The sequence below is a fragment of the Danio rerio genome, chromosome 1 (assembly GCF_052040795.2).
Source record: "Danio rerio strain M-AB ecotype USA chromosome 1, GRCz13ab, whole genome shotgun sequence".
In the NCBI taxonomy this organism is placed as follows: domain Eukaryota; kingdom Metazoa; phylum Chordata; class Actinopteri; order Cypriniformes; family Danionidae; genus Danio; species Danio rerio.
In genome coordinates this window covers 12,471,881-12,495,943 of record NC_141021.1, presented here as the reverse complement: position 1 = coordinate 12,495,943, position 24,063 = coordinate 12,471,881, and the positions used below count along the sequence as shown (strand labels likewise).

General features: G+C 36.0%; 1 protein-coding gene across 18 annotated transcripts in view; it reads left to right on the top strand.

Annotated features, from left to right (window-relative positions):
* sdk1b (sidekick cell adhesion molecule 1b) overlaps nucleotides 1-24,063 on the top strand; it is a 456,411-nt gene that overhangs the window by 369,712 nt on the left and 62,636 nt on the right. For all 18 annotated transcript variants that reach the window (NM_001443429.1, NM_001443430.1, NM_001443427.1 and 15 more), the window contains 5 exons: nucleotides 2,818-2,936; nucleotides 3,417-3,567; nucleotides 10,521-10,758; nucleotides 16,317-16,432; nucleotides 20,333-20,522. In NM_001443429.1, the coding sequence (NP_001430358.1) occupies nucleotides 2,818-2,936; nucleotides 3,417-3,567; nucleotides 10,521-10,758; nucleotides 16,317-16,432; nucleotides 20,333-20,522 (814 nt within the window). The remainder of the gene's footprint in view (nucleotides 1-2,817; nucleotides 2,937-3,416; nucleotides 3,568-10,520; nucleotides 10,759-16,316; nucleotides 16,433-20,332; nucleotides 20,523-24,063) is intronic.

Here is a 24,063-nt window from a genome sequence, read left to right as displayed (position 1 = left end):
TTTAAGCAAAGATTGAATAAAAAGGTGAAATGTGCTTTGACATGTTTGCTATATACTTAGATTGAATACATTTTTTAACTCCCCACTCACTTCGCAATAGTTGTGTACCAGGCCCAGATTGGCTAATCGGGAGGACAGGGAGAATTCCCGGTGGGCCGGTCCGTTTTTTGGCCGCGAGGGCCGGTATCCCTAGCTCCAGAATCTGTTGCTCTCAGCAGCCACAATTTTTAAATTTATTTATTTACTTGACCACAGCCTTTTTATTCATTATTTTACCGCAGCTCTACTCTTTATCTATTTTCTCGCTGCTCAGAAAGCAAGATGCAGCCTGCAAAGTTGATGATGATATAACTAAGATGAGTCACTGTTGATTCACTAACTGTTATGGTTCAGTGGATAGCACGTTAATTTAAGACGCCGCTGACCCGGGTTCGATCTCCGTCTAAGTAATTTATTTTTTTTCATTTTTATTGTTAAGACATATAATACTGTTAGGGTTGTTGAACATTTGAAGTTCTAAAACAGCTGTTTTCTCAAAAAAAAAGACGTGATAGTGTCATTAGAAACTGATTCGGAAATGACCTTATTTTAATATAGTCAGTCATGAACTGAGGTGGGCCGGTCTGAGGCTTGAAACTCCAGGGCTGAAAAGGAGTCCCACTCCGGCCCTGTTGTGTACAATATGCAAATTTTAAGTAAGCATAAAACACAAAGATGTAAATCAGTTGTAAGATAAAGATTAGTAATTTACACTAAAAGCAATCAATTAAGTTAAACTTTTTAGCTTATTTGATTTAGAAAATTAAAACATATTCCTTTTGTTAAAATTGATTGATTGATTCTGTTGCTGCACAGCAAGATAGTCACTGGTTCAAGCCTCAGCTTGGTAAGTTGGCATTTATGTGTCGAGTTTGCATGTTCTCCCCATGTTGGCGTGGGTTTCCTCCGGGTGCTCCGGTTTCCTCCACAAAGGGCATCCACTGTGTAAAACATTTGCTGGATAAGTTGGTGGTTCATTCCGCTGTGGTAACCCCTGATTAATAAAGGGACTAAGCTGATTGATCGATCAATTGATTGATTGATTCTTTTTTTTAAGCTACACTCTCAAAAATAAAGGTACATAAGCTTTCACTGGGGTGGTACCTTTTTAAAAAGTACTTTTTATACCTAAAAGGGTCTATAATTGAAACATAAAGGTACATATTATTACATAAAAAGTACAATAGAATACTTTTAGGTGAAAAAAAAATATATATATATATATATATCATTTGAAAAGGTGCCACCCCAGTTACAGCGTTTGCACTTTTATTTCTGACTGTAGATCAGCAGGTTCTCAATCCTGGTCTTCTTGGAGAGTTACACTGTGCATATTTTGTTTGATGCCTGCAAAGTCGAGGACTCCAGTTTGAAAGCATGTTCAATTCAAAGAGTAACATGCGGAAGGCATGCCCTATGCTAATCACATGTTCAATAGCAACATATAACCCTTCATATAATAAATGTATGTAATAATTATTATTTTATTATGTTAATAATTGTTTCATTTTATTATTATTACTTTTTTAAATAAAGTAACCTTTGAGTTCATTTCATTTGTGCAGGGGGTAGAGAGCAGTAAACACTATGTAGGGAACATGTTGTTTTAGTTCATTCTTGAAGAACTTTTCTAATGAGCTAGCCATCTAAAACAGGTGTGTTAATTTGGGTGATGTTTAGAAGGAATACAATAGGGATACTTTGGTATGCATCATGGTATATTTCCGGCAGCTAGCTCTCTGGAACTCTCACATGCAGTAAAGCAGAGCTGCGCCCTTTCAGTACCTGGATGGGAGACCACATGAGAAAGAGGTTGTTTCCGGAAGTGGCATTAGTGAGGCACTCAACCTGTGATGTGTGGGTCCTAATGCCCCAGTATAATGATGGGGACTGGTCATTAAAAATCCCAGGATGTCCTTTGTAAGAGAGTAGGGGTGTAACCCTGGCATCCTGGACAAATTTGCACACTAGCCTCTGTCCATCATGGCCTCCTAACCATCCCCGCATTATAATTGGTCTGGATGTTGTTGCGTCATCCAGTTGAATGCTGCACACTGGTGGTGGATGAGGAGATCCCCCCAAAAATGTGTAAAGTGTCCAGAAAAGCATTATGTAAATGTAAGAAATTAATTATTGTCATTATTATGTAAAGAGTCACAGAAACAAACCCCAAAACACATATTAAATTGTTCAGAATAAGTGCTTAGAGAATCCAGTCTTGTAGGATAGAATTTTATATACAAAACACCCTGTAACTGATTAATTATCATTATCATTAGTTATCATTAATTATTATTATCATTATAGTGCTACTGGTTTTTTGTCATCTCTGTAGTGTTAAAACAAAACATCAACCTACAAGAGTTCAGTCAAAGCTGGGTGAATCTGCCTTCAGCCACTACGCCCCTCGCTGCTGGAATCAGCTTCCAGAAATGATCAGATGTGCTCAAATATCAGGCACATTCAAATTGAGACTGAAAACATACTGAATGAGCACTGTGCTACGTCCGACAGATCATACTATTATGTTTTTCTTTTTCATTCTTTTATAACCTGTTTTACCTCATTTTATCTATTTTTAATAATTTTTATTGTTTGTTTTTTATGTTCTTTAATGTTCACTTTGAATTGCCACTGTTTATGAAATGTGTTATATAAATAAACTTGCCTTGCCTTGCCTTATAGGTCAAAACCATTGCTGGTCTTGTTGCGTTTTTTCATGTCCAGTAAAGTATGCAGTCCCTTCTCCATTTCAGCTCATCCTCTGTATGTCCACAGGTGGTGACTGTGGGTGAGGAGGAAAAGGAGGCAGAATGGAAGGTTTTATATGAGAGAGACAGTCCTCCAGCCTCAGACACACTGGAGATTCCCAATCTCATCCCCTTTACTCAATACAGGTCAGCCTTTCACTGAAAATCTCACGTTATCCAAATCACACCAAATGAAACATAAAGACCTTCACAAACCTGCCCAGTCTTTCAGTGTTGCTGTTTTCAGCCACTATTCTCTCTTTATAAATGTATTTGAGCCATTCATGACGGTTAATATTGATTAAGCACTCATCACACTCTTTGCTCCTGCATTTTTTTTGTTTTTACTGTGTTTCATTCTCCTCTTCTCTCTCACTCTTTCTCTCATTCGCCATTTCTCTCTCTCCCTCTCTCTCTCCTTAATTGATTTTCTCAAGGTCCTGTGGAAAGATTGTCTTCTGATTCTCAGCACACTATCTTGTCCTAAAGGGATTACAGATGATCAGAGTCTGCAAAGATCTGTTATCCTGTCCAAAATCGCCTGTCCTCCTACTACTCTAGAGCAAGATCGGGGAATTAAAAATGTTGTTTTCGTTCTCGTTCTCTCCTCTTTTATATGGCTTCTAGGTTCAGAATGAAGCAGGTGAACATTGTTGGTTCGAGCCCCTTTAGTGAGTCCTCCCGATTGATGCAGACCCTGCAGTCCAGTCCAGATGTGGCCCCGACTGAGCTTGTCGTGTTTTCAGCCAGTGAAACCAGCCTGAGGATTCGCTGGGAGGTTAGAAAGACATACACACACAATCTGCAAACATTTACACTTAAGTTCACAGCTAATGTAGATTTTCTGCAGGTAAATGTGATTCTGGGTTATGGACTGTACTTGTATTCAGTAAGGAGATTTCTAAAGAATAAGGACTAGAGGAATGTCTGCTAAAATGTTTTAGTAATAGATCAAAGTTCTTGGTGTTTCACTGTACCATTGATTAAAGTGAAGTTTATTTATAAACAAACTTCGAGAGGATCGTGTACTTATGATTGCTTGCAGCCGGTCCCGCATTATTCAATTTATAATTATTTACCAATCAGATGATTCCTAAGCCACTATAAATACCCTAAGTTCCATATAACAGCCATCTTCGTTCTGAAGAATCCCCCCTTCCACCCCTACTCCTCCTCTTTTCCTAGATGGGTGGCATGGTGGCCCAGTGATTAGCACTGTTGCCTCACAGCTAGACTGTCACTGGTTCAAGTCCTTAACAAGATCTAGCTGAGCTTAAACTTCCCTCTCACCTTTCAAACAAGAGGGAACCCTGAGCTCGAGGATCTTATGAGCTCAGAGCTCTCACCTGGGACAGCATGCCAAATAAGCTAATCAATCATCAGCTAAGCGTGAACTCTTGAATATATCTAGCTGTAGTTAGCAGAAGAGCACAAGGTTTCTATTAAACTTTTAAAAATATAATCTAATTGAGAGCTTTTTATTTTAAGCGAAGTTTCACAAACTTATTTCGAAACTAATCCCTGCATCTAACCTATCCTCCTCTTTTTCTCTTTTACAAGAGGAAGTTTTTGAGAACTACCTGATCTTGTACCCCCTTACATGCTCATTGACCAGGTGGGAGCCCTGGGCTCAATTACCTCCGAACTTAGGGTTCTCTTCCGTGACAACATGCCAAACCTTCTATTATTATCAAGCAATATCTAAATGTGAACTCTTGAAATCAACATTATATTGCTTTATTTTAATTGAAATGCACATTGCTACACTGTAAAACCTAAAAAGTTAAGGTAACTCAAACTGTTTAAGGAAACTAATTGCAACAAATCATTTAAGTTCAAAAACTAATCCTAAGGAGTACTGTGAACTTAATCCATTTGAATTAACAAAGCAGTTTAAGCACAGTAAAACCCGATAACTGAAGAGAACTCAAACCTACTGAGTACTGTAAAACCCAATAAGTTACGGCAACTCAAACCATTTGAGGAAACCGATTGCTACAAGCCATTAGAGTAAAAAAAACTAATCTGAGTACCGTGAACTTACTCCATTTGAGTTGAAGTAATGAGGTATTTAATTAATTCATTACCTTCAACACTGAGTTCAAAACTCTTTTCAAATGAGTAGAATTAACTTTCAGTCAATTTTGAGTCAGTACTGTACACTCATTTCATTTGATAAAGTTAACTGTTGGGTTTTACAGTGTACATATATCACAATAACATTTTACAGTATACTTTACAGTAAGGTTTCATTTGTTAAGTAAAGAATCATATACATATAGCTAGTTGTTATTGCAGAATAAAGCCAGACAGGCTAGTGCAGGGATGGGCAAACTTGATCCTCGAGGGCCGGTGTCATGTAATAGCCATGTAATAGCAATGTCTAATAAATTACAACATGAGCAAGCTTTTCATGACTTTTGGTCATCTAAATTAAAACTACTGTGCCTTAAGGTTAAAAAACAAAACAAAACAAGAAACATTTTTTTTTAATCATTTACTATTTTTGCAATAATTTACGATAAATAGCAATTACTATTATAAACTATTGTTAATTAAATATTGTATTGAAATATTTCTTATTATACAATTCTTAATATTTTATTATACCACATCATTCTCCCTAATATATGGCATTTTTAAAACCTAGGAGCTTTAAAAAGTTTTCTCGTCTCCATGATTTGCACTGAACATTATCATAAAAAGTAGATCGCTCGTAAACATACAGCAATTTATGCACTCTCAAACATGTGCAGAGATGCACGCAAATATGATCTGTTGCTCTTCTCTGCACACTCTTTATAGTGGAGGTATATACTGGAAGAGGTTTGACAGCTTATTTTTCCTGTCTGTTTTTCTGCTATCACGAGCCATAGTGTCTGTCAGTATCAGATATAATTGCTGTTATTTTCTCCTTCACTTCTCCTTTTTTCCCCTCTCACCTTTTCAGAGCCTGAAGAGCGATCGAAGAATTTGAGTTGTAGAGGCATATAACATGAAAGCTGTCATTTCATGAGACAGGACTCCATTTAATCTAAAAAACAGCTTTTGGAAAGTCTCCACTGGTCATAGCAACACATTTGTGGGGAGCCGCTGCTGAAAAAAATGACCCTCAGGACATAATAGTGCTTAATGCAGTACTTCTGAAGTGTTGAAAACGAAAACAGAGACCTCTAACCCTTTTTTATGGATAGTAATTTATTATGCTCTTGCTAAAACTTCCATGTTGCTGCCATTGACGAGAAGGTTATGCTTTTATAGCTCTTCTGTCGCTTACCGAGCAACCAAAGTTTCTTCGGTTTTAATGTCTTTAATGAGGAGAATATGTAAGATGAGTTTTATGAGCAGTTGCTGTGGAAATGCGCTGAGCCTTAGAAGTATTTTAGAAGAAAGACTTGCTTTTTTCAGCATATAAACCCAGCCACTCATTATTCAGTTTAATCAAATTTAAATTGAACCAAAGAAAAAAAATGGCACATTTTGACTCATCATCAGGATCCCTTGGCATCACTTTTAAACCGAACAAGTGCCCTTTTTTGATATCTTTACCCTTATTCTAGCAGATATTAATATATTACTGCATGAGAATTTTCTCTTTGAAATTAATTTACTATGTGGAAGGGGGCTTTAGAAGTGGTTGAACGTGGACAAAATCTTAAAGGCATGGTTCATGTAAAAATAAAAATCTTGTCATTGTTTACTTACCCTATACACTTGCTCTCTGTTCTCAGAACACAAAAGAAGATACAGTATATTGTATAAATCTGGAAACCAAACAGTCAATAGTCCCCATTGACTTTTATAGTAGGACTGGTAACCAAATAGTCAATAGTCCCTGTTAACTTCTTTAGTAATACGGGTTACTAAACAGTCAATAGTCCCCATTGACTTCCAAACTAGGACTAGTAACCAAACAGTCAACAGTCCCCATTGACTTCTATAATAGGACTGGAAGCCAAACAGTCGATACTTTTATTGACTTTCACAGTAGGACTGGTAGCCAAACAGTTGATAGCCTCTTTTGATTTCTATAGTATGACTGGTTACTAAACAGTCAATAGTCCCCATTGACTTCTATAGTAGGACTGGTAACCAAACAGTTGATAGTCCTCATTGACTTCCACAGTAAGACAGGTAAATAAACAGCTGATAGTTCTTGTTGACTTCCTCGTTAGGACTGTTAACTTAACAGTCAAAAGTCCCCTTTGACTTTTATAGTAGGACTGGTAACTAAACAGTCTATAGTCCCCAGTGACGATTGACGTGTATGGTAGGATGGTTACTAAACATGCAATAGTCCCCATTAACTTCCGCAGTAGGACTGGTAACCAAACAGTTGGTAGTCCCCATTGACATCTATAGTAGGACTGGTAACCAAAAACTTGATAGTACCCATTGGCTTCAATAGTAGGACTGACAACCAACCAGTCAATGGCCCCCATTGACTTCCACAGTATAACTTGTTACTAAACATTCAATGGTTCCCATTGACTTCCACAATAGGACGGGTAGCCAAAAAGTTGATTGGCCCCATTGACTTTTACAGTAGGACTTGTAACTAGTCGAATGTACCAATTGACTTCTGTTTTTTTAAGCATTCAATGTTCCCCGCTGACTTCTATATTAGGACTGGTAATTAAACAGTTGATAGTGCTTCCACAGTAAGACGGGTAGCCAAACAATCAACAATTCCCATTGACTTCCATGGTAGGACTGGTTACTAAGCATGCAATAGTCCCTAATTGACTTCCACAATAGAACTGGAAACCAAACAGTTGATTGTTCCCATTGACTTCTGTGATAGGACTGGTAACCAAATAGTTAATTGGCCCCATTGACTTTTACAGTAGGACTAGTAACCAAACAGTAGATAATACTCATTGACTTCTATAGAAGGACTGGTAACGAAACAGTTGATACTCTTCATTGACTTCCATAGCAGGGCTGGTAACCAAACTGTAGATAGTACCCATTGACTTCTATAGTAGGACTGGTAACCAAACAGTTGATAGTACCCACTGACTTCCTAAATAGGACTGGTAACCAAACCGTTGATGGTCCCCATTTTCTTCCATAGTAGGACTTTGGAACCACTATGGAGTTCCATTGTAGAACTTTGAATATACAATAAAGCAATTTTCTTTTTCTAATTAAATGAATGAGATTTCATGTTTAATGGTTGAGCTTTGAATGTTTAATTTCACATCATATATCTAAACGCGATGCTACAAAAGAAGATGATCAGTTTATTGTGGAGAATATAAAACCTGAAACACCGAGTTGGCCTGTGCCTATGAAGTCACCTGCATCAGCATTCACTGAAATGCCAAAAGCATTTTAATTGAAACGCTTCAAACAGTCAACGTACTAAAGCTGTGAACATCATAAGATTTCAAGTGTGCATTAAAGTACTAGGCGAGCAACCATGTGCGAACTGTTGGCATGGGATGCTGGAAAACGTCTCTGAGCTGTTTGCCAATGCGTAACTCACAGCTGAAGCAGACGGGGGACTGAGCCGCATTACAGCCAATTTCAAATGTCATTTAATTTATGTTTATGAGAAGATTAAGGAACTTCCTTTCTGTTTGCTGCACACAATTTGACGCTTGTGAAGGTTTTCATTCATCCAGATCATCATAGAATTTAGCCATTGGGATGAGCTGAGAAACAGTCATTTCCGTTGAGTAAGATTAACATGCAGAAAATTAGTTTGACTATTCCAGCACTTAAATTTCTGAACAATAACAATGATAAAAAAAAGTTTTCAGTGCTTTTCGCAAGTTTAGGACAAAACTTTAGTAAGAATAAACCTTTTCTATTTATTTATTTATTTTTAGAAGTTCATTCTGCTTACCAGAAATTCTAATATTCTGATTGTATTCTGATTGATACACCTAATACGAGTAGTGGTAAGAGTAAAAAGACAATTACTTGCCCAAAAATGTAGTTTAAGTAGAGTAAAAGTAACTTTTGTAAATATTACTCAAAGCATGAGTAAAAAGTAGCCCTTTCAAAAGTAGTAGTGAGTATTATGCTGTAAAAGCTGATGCATTTACATTTAATTCGTGGATGTGTGTAAACGTAACATTCTGTAGTGCATTTAGTTATCGCCCAGCAGGCACACAATGTTATAAGATATTCATATTAGGTTAGATTTAAGTTGTGTTGTTATGTTCACAAAATTCAACGTCTAGCCAGCGTCTAAGGACATTATTATTTTATGACCAATAACAACATCAAAGGACGTTGATATTTGGTTGATTTTAGGTTGATTTTAGGTTGTGTTAGAAAGTGACCAAAATCCAACGTCAAACCAACATCTTAAACCAACGTCATTTTGACGTCAAATACTGACATTTATTGATCATGTATGGCAACCAAAATCCTGATAGATATCATAGTAGTAACGTCCACACATTGTCAGGCTATAACATCATTAGACATTGATATTTGGTTGATTTTAGGTTTGAGATTAATGTCAGCCTGATGTGGGGTTCTGTTGTCAACACGATTTTCATTTCCAAACAAAATGCAATGTCCACACGACATGGGTTACAACGTCAATCTGACATCATGTTGACGTCTTGTGCCTGCTGGGTGTTTAAAGATTTTGGACATCTTTTTGGACACTTTAAATGCTTCCAAAGTTTGCTCCAATTATAACTTGCCCATGTCTTGAAGTAGTTCATTATGATGCAATTGACCTTATTTGTGTAATTTGATTGGTCATGAATCACAGGACTGATATTTCTATTCCCTATAGACAGGAAAAAATAAAGAAGGGACCGCAGGTTGAAGGAAAGTAGCGGATTAAAAGTACAGATATTGCACTAAAATGATTATTGTGAAAAGCAACATACAAATTAAATTAAATTAAATTAAATTAAATTAAATTAAATTAAATTAAATTAAATTAAATTACATTTTCACCATGATTATTTACAGGATTTATAAGAAATTATTCTCACATGCTGATTTAATGCACATTTAATAATTAAAAATGTATAGTTTAAATGTACATGTGGCTCCCCCATAACGGTTCATACTTTTGTGAATGCATAATCATGTCAATCAATGCTAGGAAAAATAAATTGTCTAAAAAAAATGTCTGAAACTTGCAGTTCTAGAGCACCGAAAGACATCTTAAGTATTCACAAAACACGTTTCTTGTAAAATAGGTGTTTATATCTGCATGTTGCGTAAACAATAGAAAAATTAGACACATAATTTGTATAGTTTGAGCGTTAGAAACCTCCAAAATAGTCTCTAAATGTCCCTCAAAACACTAAAAACACATACAATTTATTAAAAAAATAACATGTAATCTAAATACATTCATAAATTTGATTCACTGAAGCATGTTCTGTCAAACTTCTACCGAAAAAGATGACCACCCCCCTCCCCCCAATCTTGAATGTATAATTTGCACCCTGCTTATTATTATCAATGTTGATAACAGTTGTGCTGTTCAGTATTTTGTGGTAACTGATACACTTTTTGGGTATTATCTGATCAATAAAAAGTTTTATAAGAACAGCGCTTATTTGAAAACTCTATTTGCTTGTCATTTTATAAATGTCTTTATATCAAGCTTACTAAATTAAAGTTACACATTTTTAAAGAATAAATAAGAGTATATCTAATCCGATATAATTGCATGTTACAATTCAATCAGTTGAATTAGTTTGTCAGTTTCTTCTGTCTCAATGTTTTTCTCTTCGTCTTTTGTAGCCACTTCCAGAGGCGGCTTATAACGGGAATCCTGAAAGTGTGGGTTATCGTGTTCGAGCACAGCGAGCGGATGGGTTTGGGCAGCCCCGTATGGAGACTGTTTCTGATCGCTTATCCTGTGAGGTGACAGTAGAGGGACTGGAAGAGTGGACGGACTATGAGCTGAGCATTCAGGCCTTCAACAGTATCGGGCCTGGACCCTGGAGCAGTCATGTACTGGGCAAAACCAAAGAGTCAGGTGACACACATTACAACTACTTTCCAGAGACTCAATTTACATCTGTCATTAAGATGCATTTTTAAAAATCCAATCAAAAGTATGTGACACTAAATACAGCTTTAAATTAAGTCTAAAACATTTTGAGGTGTTCATAAATGCCTAACACAAAATTGCAGTGTATTGATAGAGCACTAATCAGCCATTTTTTATATGCTGCCCAGGGAACAGTTGAGGGTTTGCTCACTTACTATACATTCAATATGCATGCCGGTACAGAGACTCATAACTGCAACCTTTAAGTCATAACTCAAATTATACAGTTAAAGTCAAAATTATTAGCCCCCCTGTGAATTTTTTTTTTTTTTTTCACAGTATGTCTGATAATATTTTTTCTTCTGGAGAAAGTCTTATTTGTTTTATTTCGGCTAGAATAAAAGCAGTTTTAAATTTTTTAAAAGCCATTTTAAGGTCAAAATTATTAGCCTTTTTGAGCTAATTTTTTTTCGACTGTCTACAGAACCATCGTTATACAATAACTTGCCTAATTACCCAAACCTGCCTAGTTAACCTAATTAACCTAGTTAAGCCTTTAAATGTCACTTTGAGCTGTAGAAGTGTCTTATAAAAATATCTAGACAAATATTATGTATTGTCATCATGGCAAAGATAAAATAAATCAGTTATTAGAAATGAGTTATTAAAACTGTTATGTTTAAAAATGTGTTGAAAAATCTTCTCTCCGTTACACAGAAGTTAGGGAAAAAACTTAACAGGGGGATAATAATTCAGGGGACTTTTTTCAATATTACCGTAGGCGAATGACTCAATAGAACTATATTTCTGAGAAAAGTTTGCTTAGGCGAATGAAGCAAACAGGAGGTATCGGGAACTACAATTCCCATCAGCCTAGGCGTGAACATCATCCTTTGCAGTCTGTTGTCACTACAGATCCAGTAATGCGGAAATGGAGTGTGTTGCTAGTAGCGGGGTAGAAAAAGAGCTGGAAATGATCGAACCTAAAGCGGGTTTTAAATCAGATGTGTGGAAGCATTTCGGTTTCTTTCTAATGCTAATTTGTATTTCATTGATATGTTCAGTGCTAAGGTAAATAAACACTTTTGGCACTTTTTTTGAGTCTTTTCATTAGTTTTGTTTTTCCTGTAAATTATTCAATAAATACCGTACCGTGCCATTCATACCGAGGTATTATCGTACCGTGAAATTCTGATACCGTTACATCCCTAATTATAAGTGATTAATTCAGCCAGAAACAATCATTCGCATTATTTTAAACCTTTCTTTCAAATTTCTTTTTCTTTTTAGATCATAAAAAATATGAAAATATCTATTGAAGATTGCTGGTAGCCAACTGAAACTGCCAAAAAAGTATTCTTATATGCAATTTGTACGCAACTTAATATTAAAAAAATCAAAGTCCAGCGTGTAATAAATCATTTGTTGAATCAAAATATGGGTTTCTAAAGCTAAATGTCAAATGTAATAGATTTAAGAGACTGTATTTAGTTAGATTAAAGTTTAAACATGTTTGAACTCTTGTTAATAGCATGTGGAAACTGTAATGCATCTCAGCTGACCACTTGTGATCAGATCAGTAAAAGTGCACATTAGCGCCAGGTCCAAACAGGAACTTTGCACAGCAATCAGAATAAAAGATCAATCAAGTTTGATGCAAAGTTTAATGTCATTTTATCCTCCATCTGAGGAAAAGAAAGAAAACTGAACTGCTGTTTTGCAAGTAACCAAATGGGTTATGTTAATTTAAGCATCATTATGTTGATGCATTATGGTCACATTTCCATTTTAATTGTTTTGCATGTTACATTTTTTATTTTATGTCAGTTGATTTTTATTAATCCCACAAGTTGCTGTGTTGCTTAGCAACTCAAAAACAAGTTTCGCCAGCGTCCCGGTAGCCGATTTTTAGTCGTAAGCTTCATTTGCATAGTTAGTGGATACTCCGATAGAGTTTGTGCCCGAGGCTTCGTCTCTCAGAGGGTGGATGATAGCAGCTCCAGTGGCTCCCTGCTGAGGAAATGATCCTGACGACCCTTACACGGCATCTAGAAAGTAGGAAATTGTCAGAGGCAGCTGCTGGGGCTGCACTTGTGGCTTTGACGGTGACCACTTATCTAGTTCACTGTAATTTTTCCTGTTATACATGACATTTAAAATATTTTATAGAGATTGCACTCGTTTCTAGTGGACCATTTAAATTCAAGAGGGCTTGATGGTCAAGCTAGCCACATTCAAACTGAAACAGCGTAGAGAGAGATACTGCAAAATTACTGAAGCTGAGCACACTATGACTCATTTATTTGTTTATTTCTTGTTCATCAAGGCTACATTACATTGATCAACGTTAAAATGACAGAAAATATTAATAAAAATGTTACTCATGCATCAAATCAGCATGTCAGAAGGATTTTTAAGGATGATGAATTATAATTATTATAATAATACAAGCAGTTTGCATTTATTAAATACAGTTTAACTGGTTTTAAAGGAATAGATTCATGACTTCATGTTGAACACAAAAAAGAAGATATTTTAAAAAAATGTAAGAAACCTGTAACCATTTACTTTCATAGTAGGAAAAACAAATAGCATGTACAGTAAGTCAAAAGAGTCATGTTCTCCCCGTGTTTAAATGGGTTTCCTCCGGTTGCTCCAGTTTTCCAGACAGTCCAAAGACATGCGCTATAGGTAACCTGAATAAGCTAAATTGCTTATTTCTTTAATAAGCTAAAGTGTACGTGTACCTCATTTAATCAATCTGTTTTTTCTGCAATGGGAGCCAAATTGTAGAATGCTTTACCTGCAAGCCTAAAATTACAAAGTAATATAAATATTTTTAGTCGTGTTCTCTAAAAGTGGTTGAGAACAAAGGAGCCGTGTTTGCACAAATAGTCTCATATTAGTTTGTTTGATCATGCTGCCTTTGCTTTTGCCTTCAGTAATTTTATGTAAAAAAAAATCATAATGTTGTGTATATGCATTTATTATATCTGCTTTTTGGCAATTTTGTCAAGCCTTCAGTGGACGAGTGTTGAGAATTAGCAAGTCTGCTAATACACTTAAGCAAATTCATTTGGTTGTCCAGGGTAATTGTGATGTCCATGTCAAATAAATATATATTTTTTAAAATTGGCTATAGTGTATGTGTGTGAATAAGTGTCTATGGGTGTTTCCCATTGTTGGGTTGCTGCTGGTAGGGCATCTGCTGCGTAAAACATATGCTGGATAAGTTGGCGGTTTATTTCACTGTGGTGACCACTGATTAATAAAGGGACTTAGCTGAAAAGAAAATGAATAAATGAATGTAAGTCAATGGTTACAGGTTTCCAACATTTTTCTAAATGTTTATTCCTTAAAATGATTTAAAACTGTATTTTTGATCAAATAAACAGCCTTTAAAAGCAAAAGAGTCCTCCAGTAAGCATTTCAGTGTCTTCGCCAATCAGAATTGCTTGGATTATAGAAATCTCCACCACTTTTTACGATTTTTGAAAGTTTTCAAGATGTTTATAACCCTGGAAATCCCAATGTGCTAAAATAATAATAACTAAAAGAGCCTCTATTATACATTAAAAAGGGTCATATTTTGGTTTTGGTAGTCTCCAACAACAGTCTGATATGGATTCAAGGTCAAAAAAACACTTTTATTGTCTTATAATATGCATTATTCATTCATTCATTTTCTTGTCGGCTTAGCCCCTTTATTAATTCGGGGTCGCCTACAGCGGAATGAACCGCCAACTTATACAGCATGTTTTTACGCAGCGGATGCCCTTCCAGCAGCAACCCATCTCTGGGACACATACACACACACACACACACACACACACATTCATCTGTACCGCATGACTGTGGGGGAAACCTGAGCACCCAGAGGAAACCCACGCAAACGCAGGGAGAACATGCAAACTCCACACAAAAACGCCAACTGAGCCGAGGTTCGAACCAGCGACCCAGCAGCCTTCTTGCTGTCAGGCGATAGCACTACCTACTGCGCCACTGCCTCGCCCTTAACATGCCTTTATTTTTTACCTAATTATCCCAAAGACTCCCATATGATTTGTTCAGCGATTCATTTGTTCCCAAACCCCTCCTTAGCGCGATGCTAATCTGCGCTGACTGGACCGATGACCCAGTCTGTTGCGATTGATCAATAGCGTTCAGCGCGAGACAGAGTAAAATGCTCACCATGGCTTATCAACAATGTTGAAGTAGTCAGAGTGCAGAGTGTTTGTGTGAGCATACCTGCTGTTTTTCCCAGAAGTCTCCCGTATTTCAGACCTATCTCCCGCCACCTTCCTGTTTTATTATTTATCCTGGAAAACTACCGTGATTTCAACCACAAAGTCCCACACATCAATAGTCTTTTCTCTTCCTTCCTTTAACAAATGGCTGACAAATCCCTTGTTGTAAGCGTGTAGATTCCAGAAAAACGTATTACAGCACAAGGCTGGGGTTATAATTGAGCCAATTTAGCAAAAATAAACCTCAACCACTGACTCTTTACAGCCTCATCTTTAGGTAGAGAAAATAACACTAACTTTCCCTCACACCTCCAGTAATATCCAGCTGAGCACAGCTTCTTCATGACCTGATTTAACCGGTATCTGCTACAGTGTTTGTCTTCCTCTTTTTCTTTGCTACTGTGTTTGTGGGCGGGGCCGGGGGTTTAAATTTTCCTGGGTTTGCGCGCGCAATAATTGGGCGGGGCTTAAGTTTCATATCGTCATCACGTCAAAACGGCTGAAGACTCGTTATTAAGACGATTCATTTAAAGCACTATAAGTCGACTCTTTTATGGATGAATCAATAGTTTTAAACACTGCACTTTTAGATTAAGCCTTAGCTTGATATTTCACTTCACTTAGAGCTGTGTTCCACACTACATGGAGGGTCATTTTCAAAAACCCATAATAGGGATTCTTTAAAAAACATTATATCACAAAAAAAAAAAATTCCTCTACTTTTCCTATACTTAAAAGACTCACAAGAATAAGTATGCATCTTCATTGCTTCATTTATCAAACGAACATCTTTATCTCACTGAAACTGCGCATTAACATATGCCGACAAGCCCTGAGGGAGCAAATACACATCACACACATTCTCAGGGTAGCTTCGCCCCTTCGAATTTGATCCTAAATCAGTCCATTACAAGTGTTTCTGCTTGTGCAGTTCGTATTTCCGCACGCTTTACATGACAAGCATTCAGAAAGAAATTTCAGAAGCTGTTTAAGCTGTCAGCTATTTTCAGTTTTTAATCAGTGAATGTTACAGACTCCAAAAAGAAGGTGAGATTTCTGCCAAAATCCCCAGTAGTTGTGAAATCTGAACTGTTTTAAAATGCATTACTTGTTTAATTAGTTTATCCTCACTGTTATTAATCAAAGTGTGTCTTTTTAAGGAATTGCTCTTTCAGTATAAAGGAAAACATCCTTGAAGTGTTGTAAAATCACTGTAACTACTCCTAAAGTGTCTTGCTTTGAGTATTTTTTTTATGCTTTGCTATAAAATGGCTTTTTCTATGGATGTGTTTTCAGTTCCCTCTGGTGCTCCGGAGAATGTGAGCGCAGAAGCAATGAGCTCCACGAGTGTATTGGTCACCTGGGGTTCGGTCCCTGAACACCAGAAGAATGGACACATCCTTGGTTACAAGGTACGGTTACTATATCAAAGGGAATGCTTTAAGACCCTTAAAATCCCCCACAGGCTTGGCTGGTGAGCTCTGCCTTCTGAAACACTGCAGACGGGCACATTTCTACTGTATATTGAGACTGAAGATAATGAAGGTTTTTTTTGGATGTTAGGATATATAAATGCTTAAAAAATAAAGGGAACACTTTAACAACACAATGTTACTCCAAGTGTTCCCCTTTTTTAATATATATTTTTCCCAAATGATGTTTAACAGAGCATGGAACTTTTTATGCTGAAGGGCAGAGGAATGTGCTGTCTTTGACAGCTTTCGAATTCATCTGGCACTTTTTCAGTACATTTCCATGGACACCAATACTCTGATTTGAATATGATTAAGATAATACTCTTATTAAGAGTCTACCATGTTAGCAGCAATTTTTGATTACCTTAAAGGACCACAGAGTTGCGAAATGCGGAGGTTTTTCTTTCCGTTCGCCATGCAGTATCAAATTCCATTAAAACAAAAGTTGAAAGTTAAAACTGAAACACCCGAAATTGCATGAAACTGGAGGAAACGCTGGAATTGTTTTATACTGAAACTTGCCTTCAAAAAGTGCTTCCTTGGTCTTATCCATATTTCTTTGCATGTTGAAAAACATTTAGCTTTTTCTAAGATGTTTTTCCGTATTCAGACCCAAACGATTTTAACCGTCATCAAGCAGAAGAGTATGCAAAATCACTTCATGACGTTAGATGGCGCTACACAACTTTAAGCTTCAGACACACAAGAAGAAGACAAAGTTGACATGCTTGTTGTAATGGATGGTTCAAGTAGCAGCTCCAGCTCTCTCACTAGAGCAATAAGCAGCTCCACGTTGATATCGCCTTTTGGCATCTTCTTCAATGTGCGCTCACATTGACAGTTTTGTGCTTGAGCGCCTCCAAGTGCTGTTTACTGTAACTTCAGCAGCTCCGTGCACGTGAGGCGTTAAACATCGACAGAAAACATGAGCAAAACGCGTCCAGGTGTGCACGGGCCTTAAGTCTGAAAATGTCCTTGCTATGTTAAACTTAACTTATTTATTTATTATTCGAAAAATTATTACATTTTTAATATAGAGGACAACATCAAACATTCAACCTTAGTTTAATAAATACAGTAAATACAGATAATATTGTGTACTGCACAATAATTACAGGTTCAACAATTACCATGTGATCAAAATTTGATATTGCCACATGTGTAACTAGTTTTAGAATTGATTAATTATAATAGTTGGTATTTTGTGTGAAATATATATATATATATATATATATATATATATATATATATATATATATATATATATATATATATATATTTGTTTTTTTGTTTTTCAGATCAATTGTGGCAGTCTTTACTCCAGATTTCTGCTGTGATATGATCTGCTTAAAGCTTTACTCGCTTAAGCCTTTACTCGCTTAAACCTTTACCTATTTTGATTCATATTTGCCTCCTATTCCATCAACAGCCAATGAATAGTGCATAAGTCTACATCACAAACCTTTCTTTTTCCGATTCATTAAATCCAGATTTACGTCTCAATGCAGGAGAAAATATATGTTGATAATTCCATTTCCACCTTAAGTGTGATTAAAAATAGGCAAAAAAATAAAATCCCATGGCTGGAACCTGTACCTTCTTCCCCTGTAGGTTGGATGCTTTTGATGTAGGAAAGTAAGAAACCATCCAGAAACACTCTAACAGCCACTCAGAAGCAACTGTGACGCATCGTAGCGAAGAAAAAACCAAGTGTATATATATATGCAGCACACCTGCACATCTAATAATGGTTGTATCATGCGCCAAAGGCACTTTGTATCTCAAAGAGCTGTTGTTACGCACATCTACAAAAAGTTTCTCCTCATGCTTTAATCCACATACATTCAGCTGAACATAGTTCATATTGAGTTCATTTGAACACGTCTCTAAAGCATGAGGAACTATTGAAACTCATGCGCTGTTGCTTGTATAAGACTTTCTCCATTTTCTGCTTAGGCTGTGTGGAGTGACATGATGCAAGATCATGAAATTGCTGAAACACTTTTTCACTTTACACACCGACGGAAGAAGCCAATTGATAAAATGCTTAGACTGTAAAAAGTGAGGCAAAATGAAATAACACAATTAATTATTGATCTCTTCTGAAGTCTCAACACAAGTTGGACAAAACTTGTTGAACTTTTTTTGTTGTTTGTTTTTTCTTGATTTTTATCTGAGGAAGCAGATGGATGTAAACGCAGTGATTATGTGTTGTAGAAACAATTGCTGTTGGTTATTTATATCGCAGTTAGTCACAACCAACATAGTGGCTATTCTTCCTGGAATCCATAAAATAAAAAGACAAATTTGCGTTAAATTATAATCAAAACTAATACCAAAACCAAAAATAAAACAAATTAACATTACACTAAAAGAATAGGAATAATACCAAACTAAATAAGAAGACCAACTTACGCTAAACATTAACAAGATGTTATCTTATGCTTTGCTAATGTTTTAGTAATGTTTAAATCTTTTTTTTGTTGTTTTTTATTATTGTCATTTTAATTTGATTTATTTGTGCCTTCGTAGTTTAATATATTATTAAATATATTAGTACTATTATTGTTATAAATGTAAGTATTAAATATATAATTATGTTGGTACAAATGTGGTTATAATAATAATAATAATAAAATTATTAAATATATAAATTTTGGCACAAATTCAGTTGTAACAGCAACAACAACAAAAATAATAAAAAATAATGAATAAATATATTAGTACTATTTTATTATAAATATAAGTATTAAAAATATAAATATTTTTAATTTAAAAAATTGGTAATAATGATTCATTTTTATATTGAATTATTTTTGGAATAAATTTGGTTATAATAATAATAATAATAATAATAATAATAAACTTATTAAACATATAATTATTTTCGTCAAATATTTGGTAATAATAATAATAATAATTAATTATATTTGTTTTGGTACAAATTGTTTTGCAATAAAGTTCAAAAATATTTTGATATTCAGGTTTTTCTTTTGTTTGTTTAACCTTGAAGGGATAGTTTACTTAAAACATGAAAATTATGTCATCATTTATTCACGCTCAGCTTTTTCTAAACCTATTTGAGTTTCTTTCTCCTGAAAGATATTTTGAAAAATGTTGACCATTGACTTGCATTATTATTATTGAAAATATTTTTTTTTATTTTTTTTGGTACATATTTGGTAATAATAATTATACTACTACTACTACTACTAATAATAATAATAATAATAATAATAATAATAATAATAATAATAATAATAATAATACAATTATTAAATATATAACTGTTTTGCTACAAATTGGGTTGTAATAAAAATAGTAATGATAATATGCATAATATTAAAATGTATATTTACTTCAAGAGTTCAAAGATTTTTTGATATTCAGGTTTTTCATTTGTTTGTTTGTTTGTTTGTTTACTATAAAAGTGTTTATTCCTATCCTTATCTTAGAAGGGTAATAGTTTATGTCATCATTTACTCACCCTCCACTTTTTCCAAACCCATTTGAGTTTCTTTTTTCTGTTTAGCACAAAAGAAGATATTTTGAAGCATGTTGTAAACTGTTAGCCATTGACTTGTTTACTTTAACATCCTACTTTGGATGTCAATGACTGCCAGTTTACAGCGCTATTCAAAATAACTTCTTTTGTATTTAACAAAAAAAAAGGTTTAAAACCACTTGAGGGTGAGATTTTTTTTAAATGAACTATCTCTAAGTTTAAATAATAGTAATTATCGATTATCAAGCATTACTACACAACTCGTACAGTTCCAGCATTCTATATCACATTGAAACTGTCTTCACATGACCGACATTTCCCTTTATCTCTAGGTATTATACAGAGAAAAAGATTCTGACCGGGCTCCCCAGGCCCACCTGGTGAACGGGAACCAGACCCACATGCTTCTTTTAAGAAACCTTTCCAAGTTCACAGTGTATGAGATCCAGGTGCTCGCATTTACACGTGTCGGAGACGGACCCCCCAGCCTCCCCCCCACAGCTGAGAGAACTAAGGATGACGGTGAGCAACCAATAGAAAATCAATCCATCGCCTACTAAAACCAAAATCATCATCATCATCCAGTTCCTCAAATGTTCCCACCGGTTGTGACAAATCGCACGCATAATAAAAGCAAAAAATACATGGGCACACACACACACACTGGGTCAAAATTAGACATTGAGTGAAAGCTACCCATTTAGCAGATGTTCCTTCGCACAATCGCACACCAGTACACAGCGATTCAGATTGCTGGCTGTAAGTTATGTCTTGCTTCATGCTCTGGTGGTTTCCAGCTGTGCCCGACATTCAGACTGGCATCGCCTCCCACGTGGCTGTAGACACAGAGAAACACACACACACGCACACACATGCGCGTTCTCTTGGGCCTCCTGGAGCCCTGCTGTATGAAATCTCCCACTGCATCACTGCATGGCTGGAGTCACCTGTCTGATCCAGCACTCATACAGCTCATATAGAGGACATTAATGAAAGCTTAATTAGTGTTTAGGCAACGACCCCCTGCTTCTTTAGATATTTTCCACTTAGATAAAGACTCCAGTTGTCTCTCATTTTTCTCAGAGAGGTCTCAAACTGAGCTTGGAATGGACATTATTTGTGGAAACATTAATTTTATCGTATAATTTAATAATACCAAATAATACCGTATTCATGTCTTTGCCACAGTAAGGCAGTGCTATTTTGGTATGATTAGGCACAATTGCAATTTAGTAAAAATAAGATTTGCAGTTTTTTAACAATAGTTTGCAGTGGTTTTAATTTTTCTCAACTGATTTTAATTTTAGTTTGTATTTTTATTTATTTGAAGTACATCTGTATTGTTTTATTCATTTTATTTTAAATATACTTACAAAGATTGCTTTTTAGTTGTGTGTAAGTTTTTAAAACTATTATTATTATTATTATTATTATTATTATTATTATTATTATTATTATTATTATTATTAATAATTCATTCATTTACTTATCGGCTTAGTCCCTTTATTAATCCATTTATTGTGTTATTAATTATTTTGTTTTATAATTTGTTTTATTATAATCTGCCTGTCTGTCTCTCTGTTTGTCTATCTATCTCTTTAGCTGTCTCTGTCTGGCTGTCTATCTGTTTAGCTGTCTCTTTCTGTCTGTCTGGATATCTATCTGATTTGCTGTCTGTCTGTGTGTGTACTTATTAGTTATAAAAATGTCATTTTTAAATTATAATGTCACATTTCATTTGTAATAGTTATATTTATGACATTTATTTCATTTCAAGTCAACAAAAAAAATAATAATTTAATGCTTGTTTAGTTAGTTATAATAACCCTGAACCCCTGTATTTTTCAAAGTTCATTTTAAATTCAGGAGCTTCCAGTTGGAGCAGCACCATGTAAAGATGCAGTGGTAATGAGCTATTCATGTGGAGTTTCTTTCTGGTTTTATCTTTGTATTAATAGTAATTATTTTTTATATAGCGCTTTTCTGAACACTCAAAGCGCTTTACACATTTTTGAGGGAAATCTTACCATCCACCACCAGCGTGCAGCATCCAACTGGATAAGGTGACTGCAGCCATATTGCACCACACCAGCTAATTGGTGGAGAGGAGACAGAGTGATGAAGCCAATTATGATATGGGGATGGTTAAGAGGCCTTGATGGACAGAGGCCAGTGGGCAAATTTTCTGGGGTTAAACCCCTACTCTTTTTACGAAGGACATCCTGGGTTTTTTAACAACCACAGAGAGTCAGAATCTTGGTTTTAATGTCTCACCCAAAAGATGGCGCTCACTAAGCAGTATAGAATCCCCATTAATATATTGGGGTGTTATGACCCAAACAGACCACAGGTTGAGCGCCCACTGGTGGTCTTACTAGCACCCCTTCCGGCAGAAACCTAGCTTTCCCATGTGGTTTTCCATCCAAGTACAGCCCTGCTTCCATGCTGAAAAATCCAGCTTAAACCAGCCTAGGCTGGTTGGCTGGTTTTAGCTGGTTGACCAGCCTGGTTTTAGAGGGGTTTTGGCCATTTCCAGGCTGGTTTCCAATCATTTCCAGCCTGGTCTTAGCTGGTCAGGCTGGAAAATGACCAGTTAAATCCAGCTAAAACCAGCTTGACCAGCCTGGTTAAAGGTGGACATAGCTAGTATTGGCTGGGCTTCCAGCCTGGCTAGGCTGGTCAAGTTGGTTTTAGCTGGTCATCTCCCAGCCTGACCAGCTAAGAGCAGGCTGGAAATGGCTGGAAACCAGCGTGGAAATGGCAAAACCAGCCTGGCAAGCCAGCTAAAACAAGCCAACCAGCCTAGGCTGGTTTAAGCAGTTTTTTTAGTAGGGTTAGCTTCAGTGGGCAACCATGTGACAGTTGCAGAGAGCTAGCTGCCGGCTTTTTAGGCTAAAACTGCCTTTATAGTAGTTGGATCGTCGAGTTGTCTGAGTTAATCTGTTTTAAACATAGTTTGACCTCTGAAAGGGATGAATAAGGGTCGAGCAGCCACAAAGAGACAACCTGCTCATTACCAACATGCTAAAGCTAACAATAGCCCTAAAATAGGCCTACAGGTTACTTCAAAGAAACAACTGACCTCAACCAGTACATTTAAATGTCCTTATGCCTTTCTTGCCATTACCATTATAGTAGTTGCAGTGTCTAAATGTCTGAGTTAAGGTGTTTGTAAGCATAGTTTGACCTCTGAAAGGAGCAGCCGAAAAGAGACAGAACCTGCTACTAGCTACCATGCTAAAGCTGATTTAAAGAAACAACTGACCTTAACCAGTAAATTTAAATTTTCTTATCTTTTTCTTGCATTGCCATTGTAGTAGCTGTAGTCTAACTGTCTGAGTTAAGCTGCGCAACATAGTTTGATCTCTGATAGTTGATAAGCAAGGGTCAGAGCAGCAGCAAAGAGACAGAACCTGCTACTAGCTACCATGCTAAAGCTAGCATTGGCCCTAAAACATATTGCTTCAAAGAAACAACCGACCTCAACCAGTAAGTTGTAAATTTCCTTATCGCTTTCCTGCACCGCCATTATAGCAGTTGCAGTATTTAATTGTCTAAGTTAAGCTGTTTGTAAGCATACTTTGACCTCTAAAGGTGATTAATGAAGGTCAGAGCAGCCACAAAGAGACAGAACCTGCAACTTACCACCATGCTAAAGCTAGCTTTAGGCCTGAAATGCAGGGTGCTTCAAAGAAAACAACTGACCTCAATCAGTACATTTAATTTTCCTTATCCCTTTCTTGCACTGCAAATAACAAAAAAACTAGATGTCTTTCAAATTACGGTCATATGAATGTTTGAAAGAAAATGTGCTTCATTATCATAAAAATAATATCACAATAAAAAACAGACCTAAAATTGACTTCGTTTCTAAATGTGGAGTGAAATGCGACACCAACCATTACTTGACAATGCAACCTGGTGTGAAGCTCATTAAGTCTTCTGAGCTATGAAAGAGCAAACTCTGAGCAATAACATTCCCTTCAGCAAGTTTCACACTTGCACATACGCGATAGATTTCCACCGTCTTCCCCTTTGAAATGAGTGAGTGTGTTCATATGTG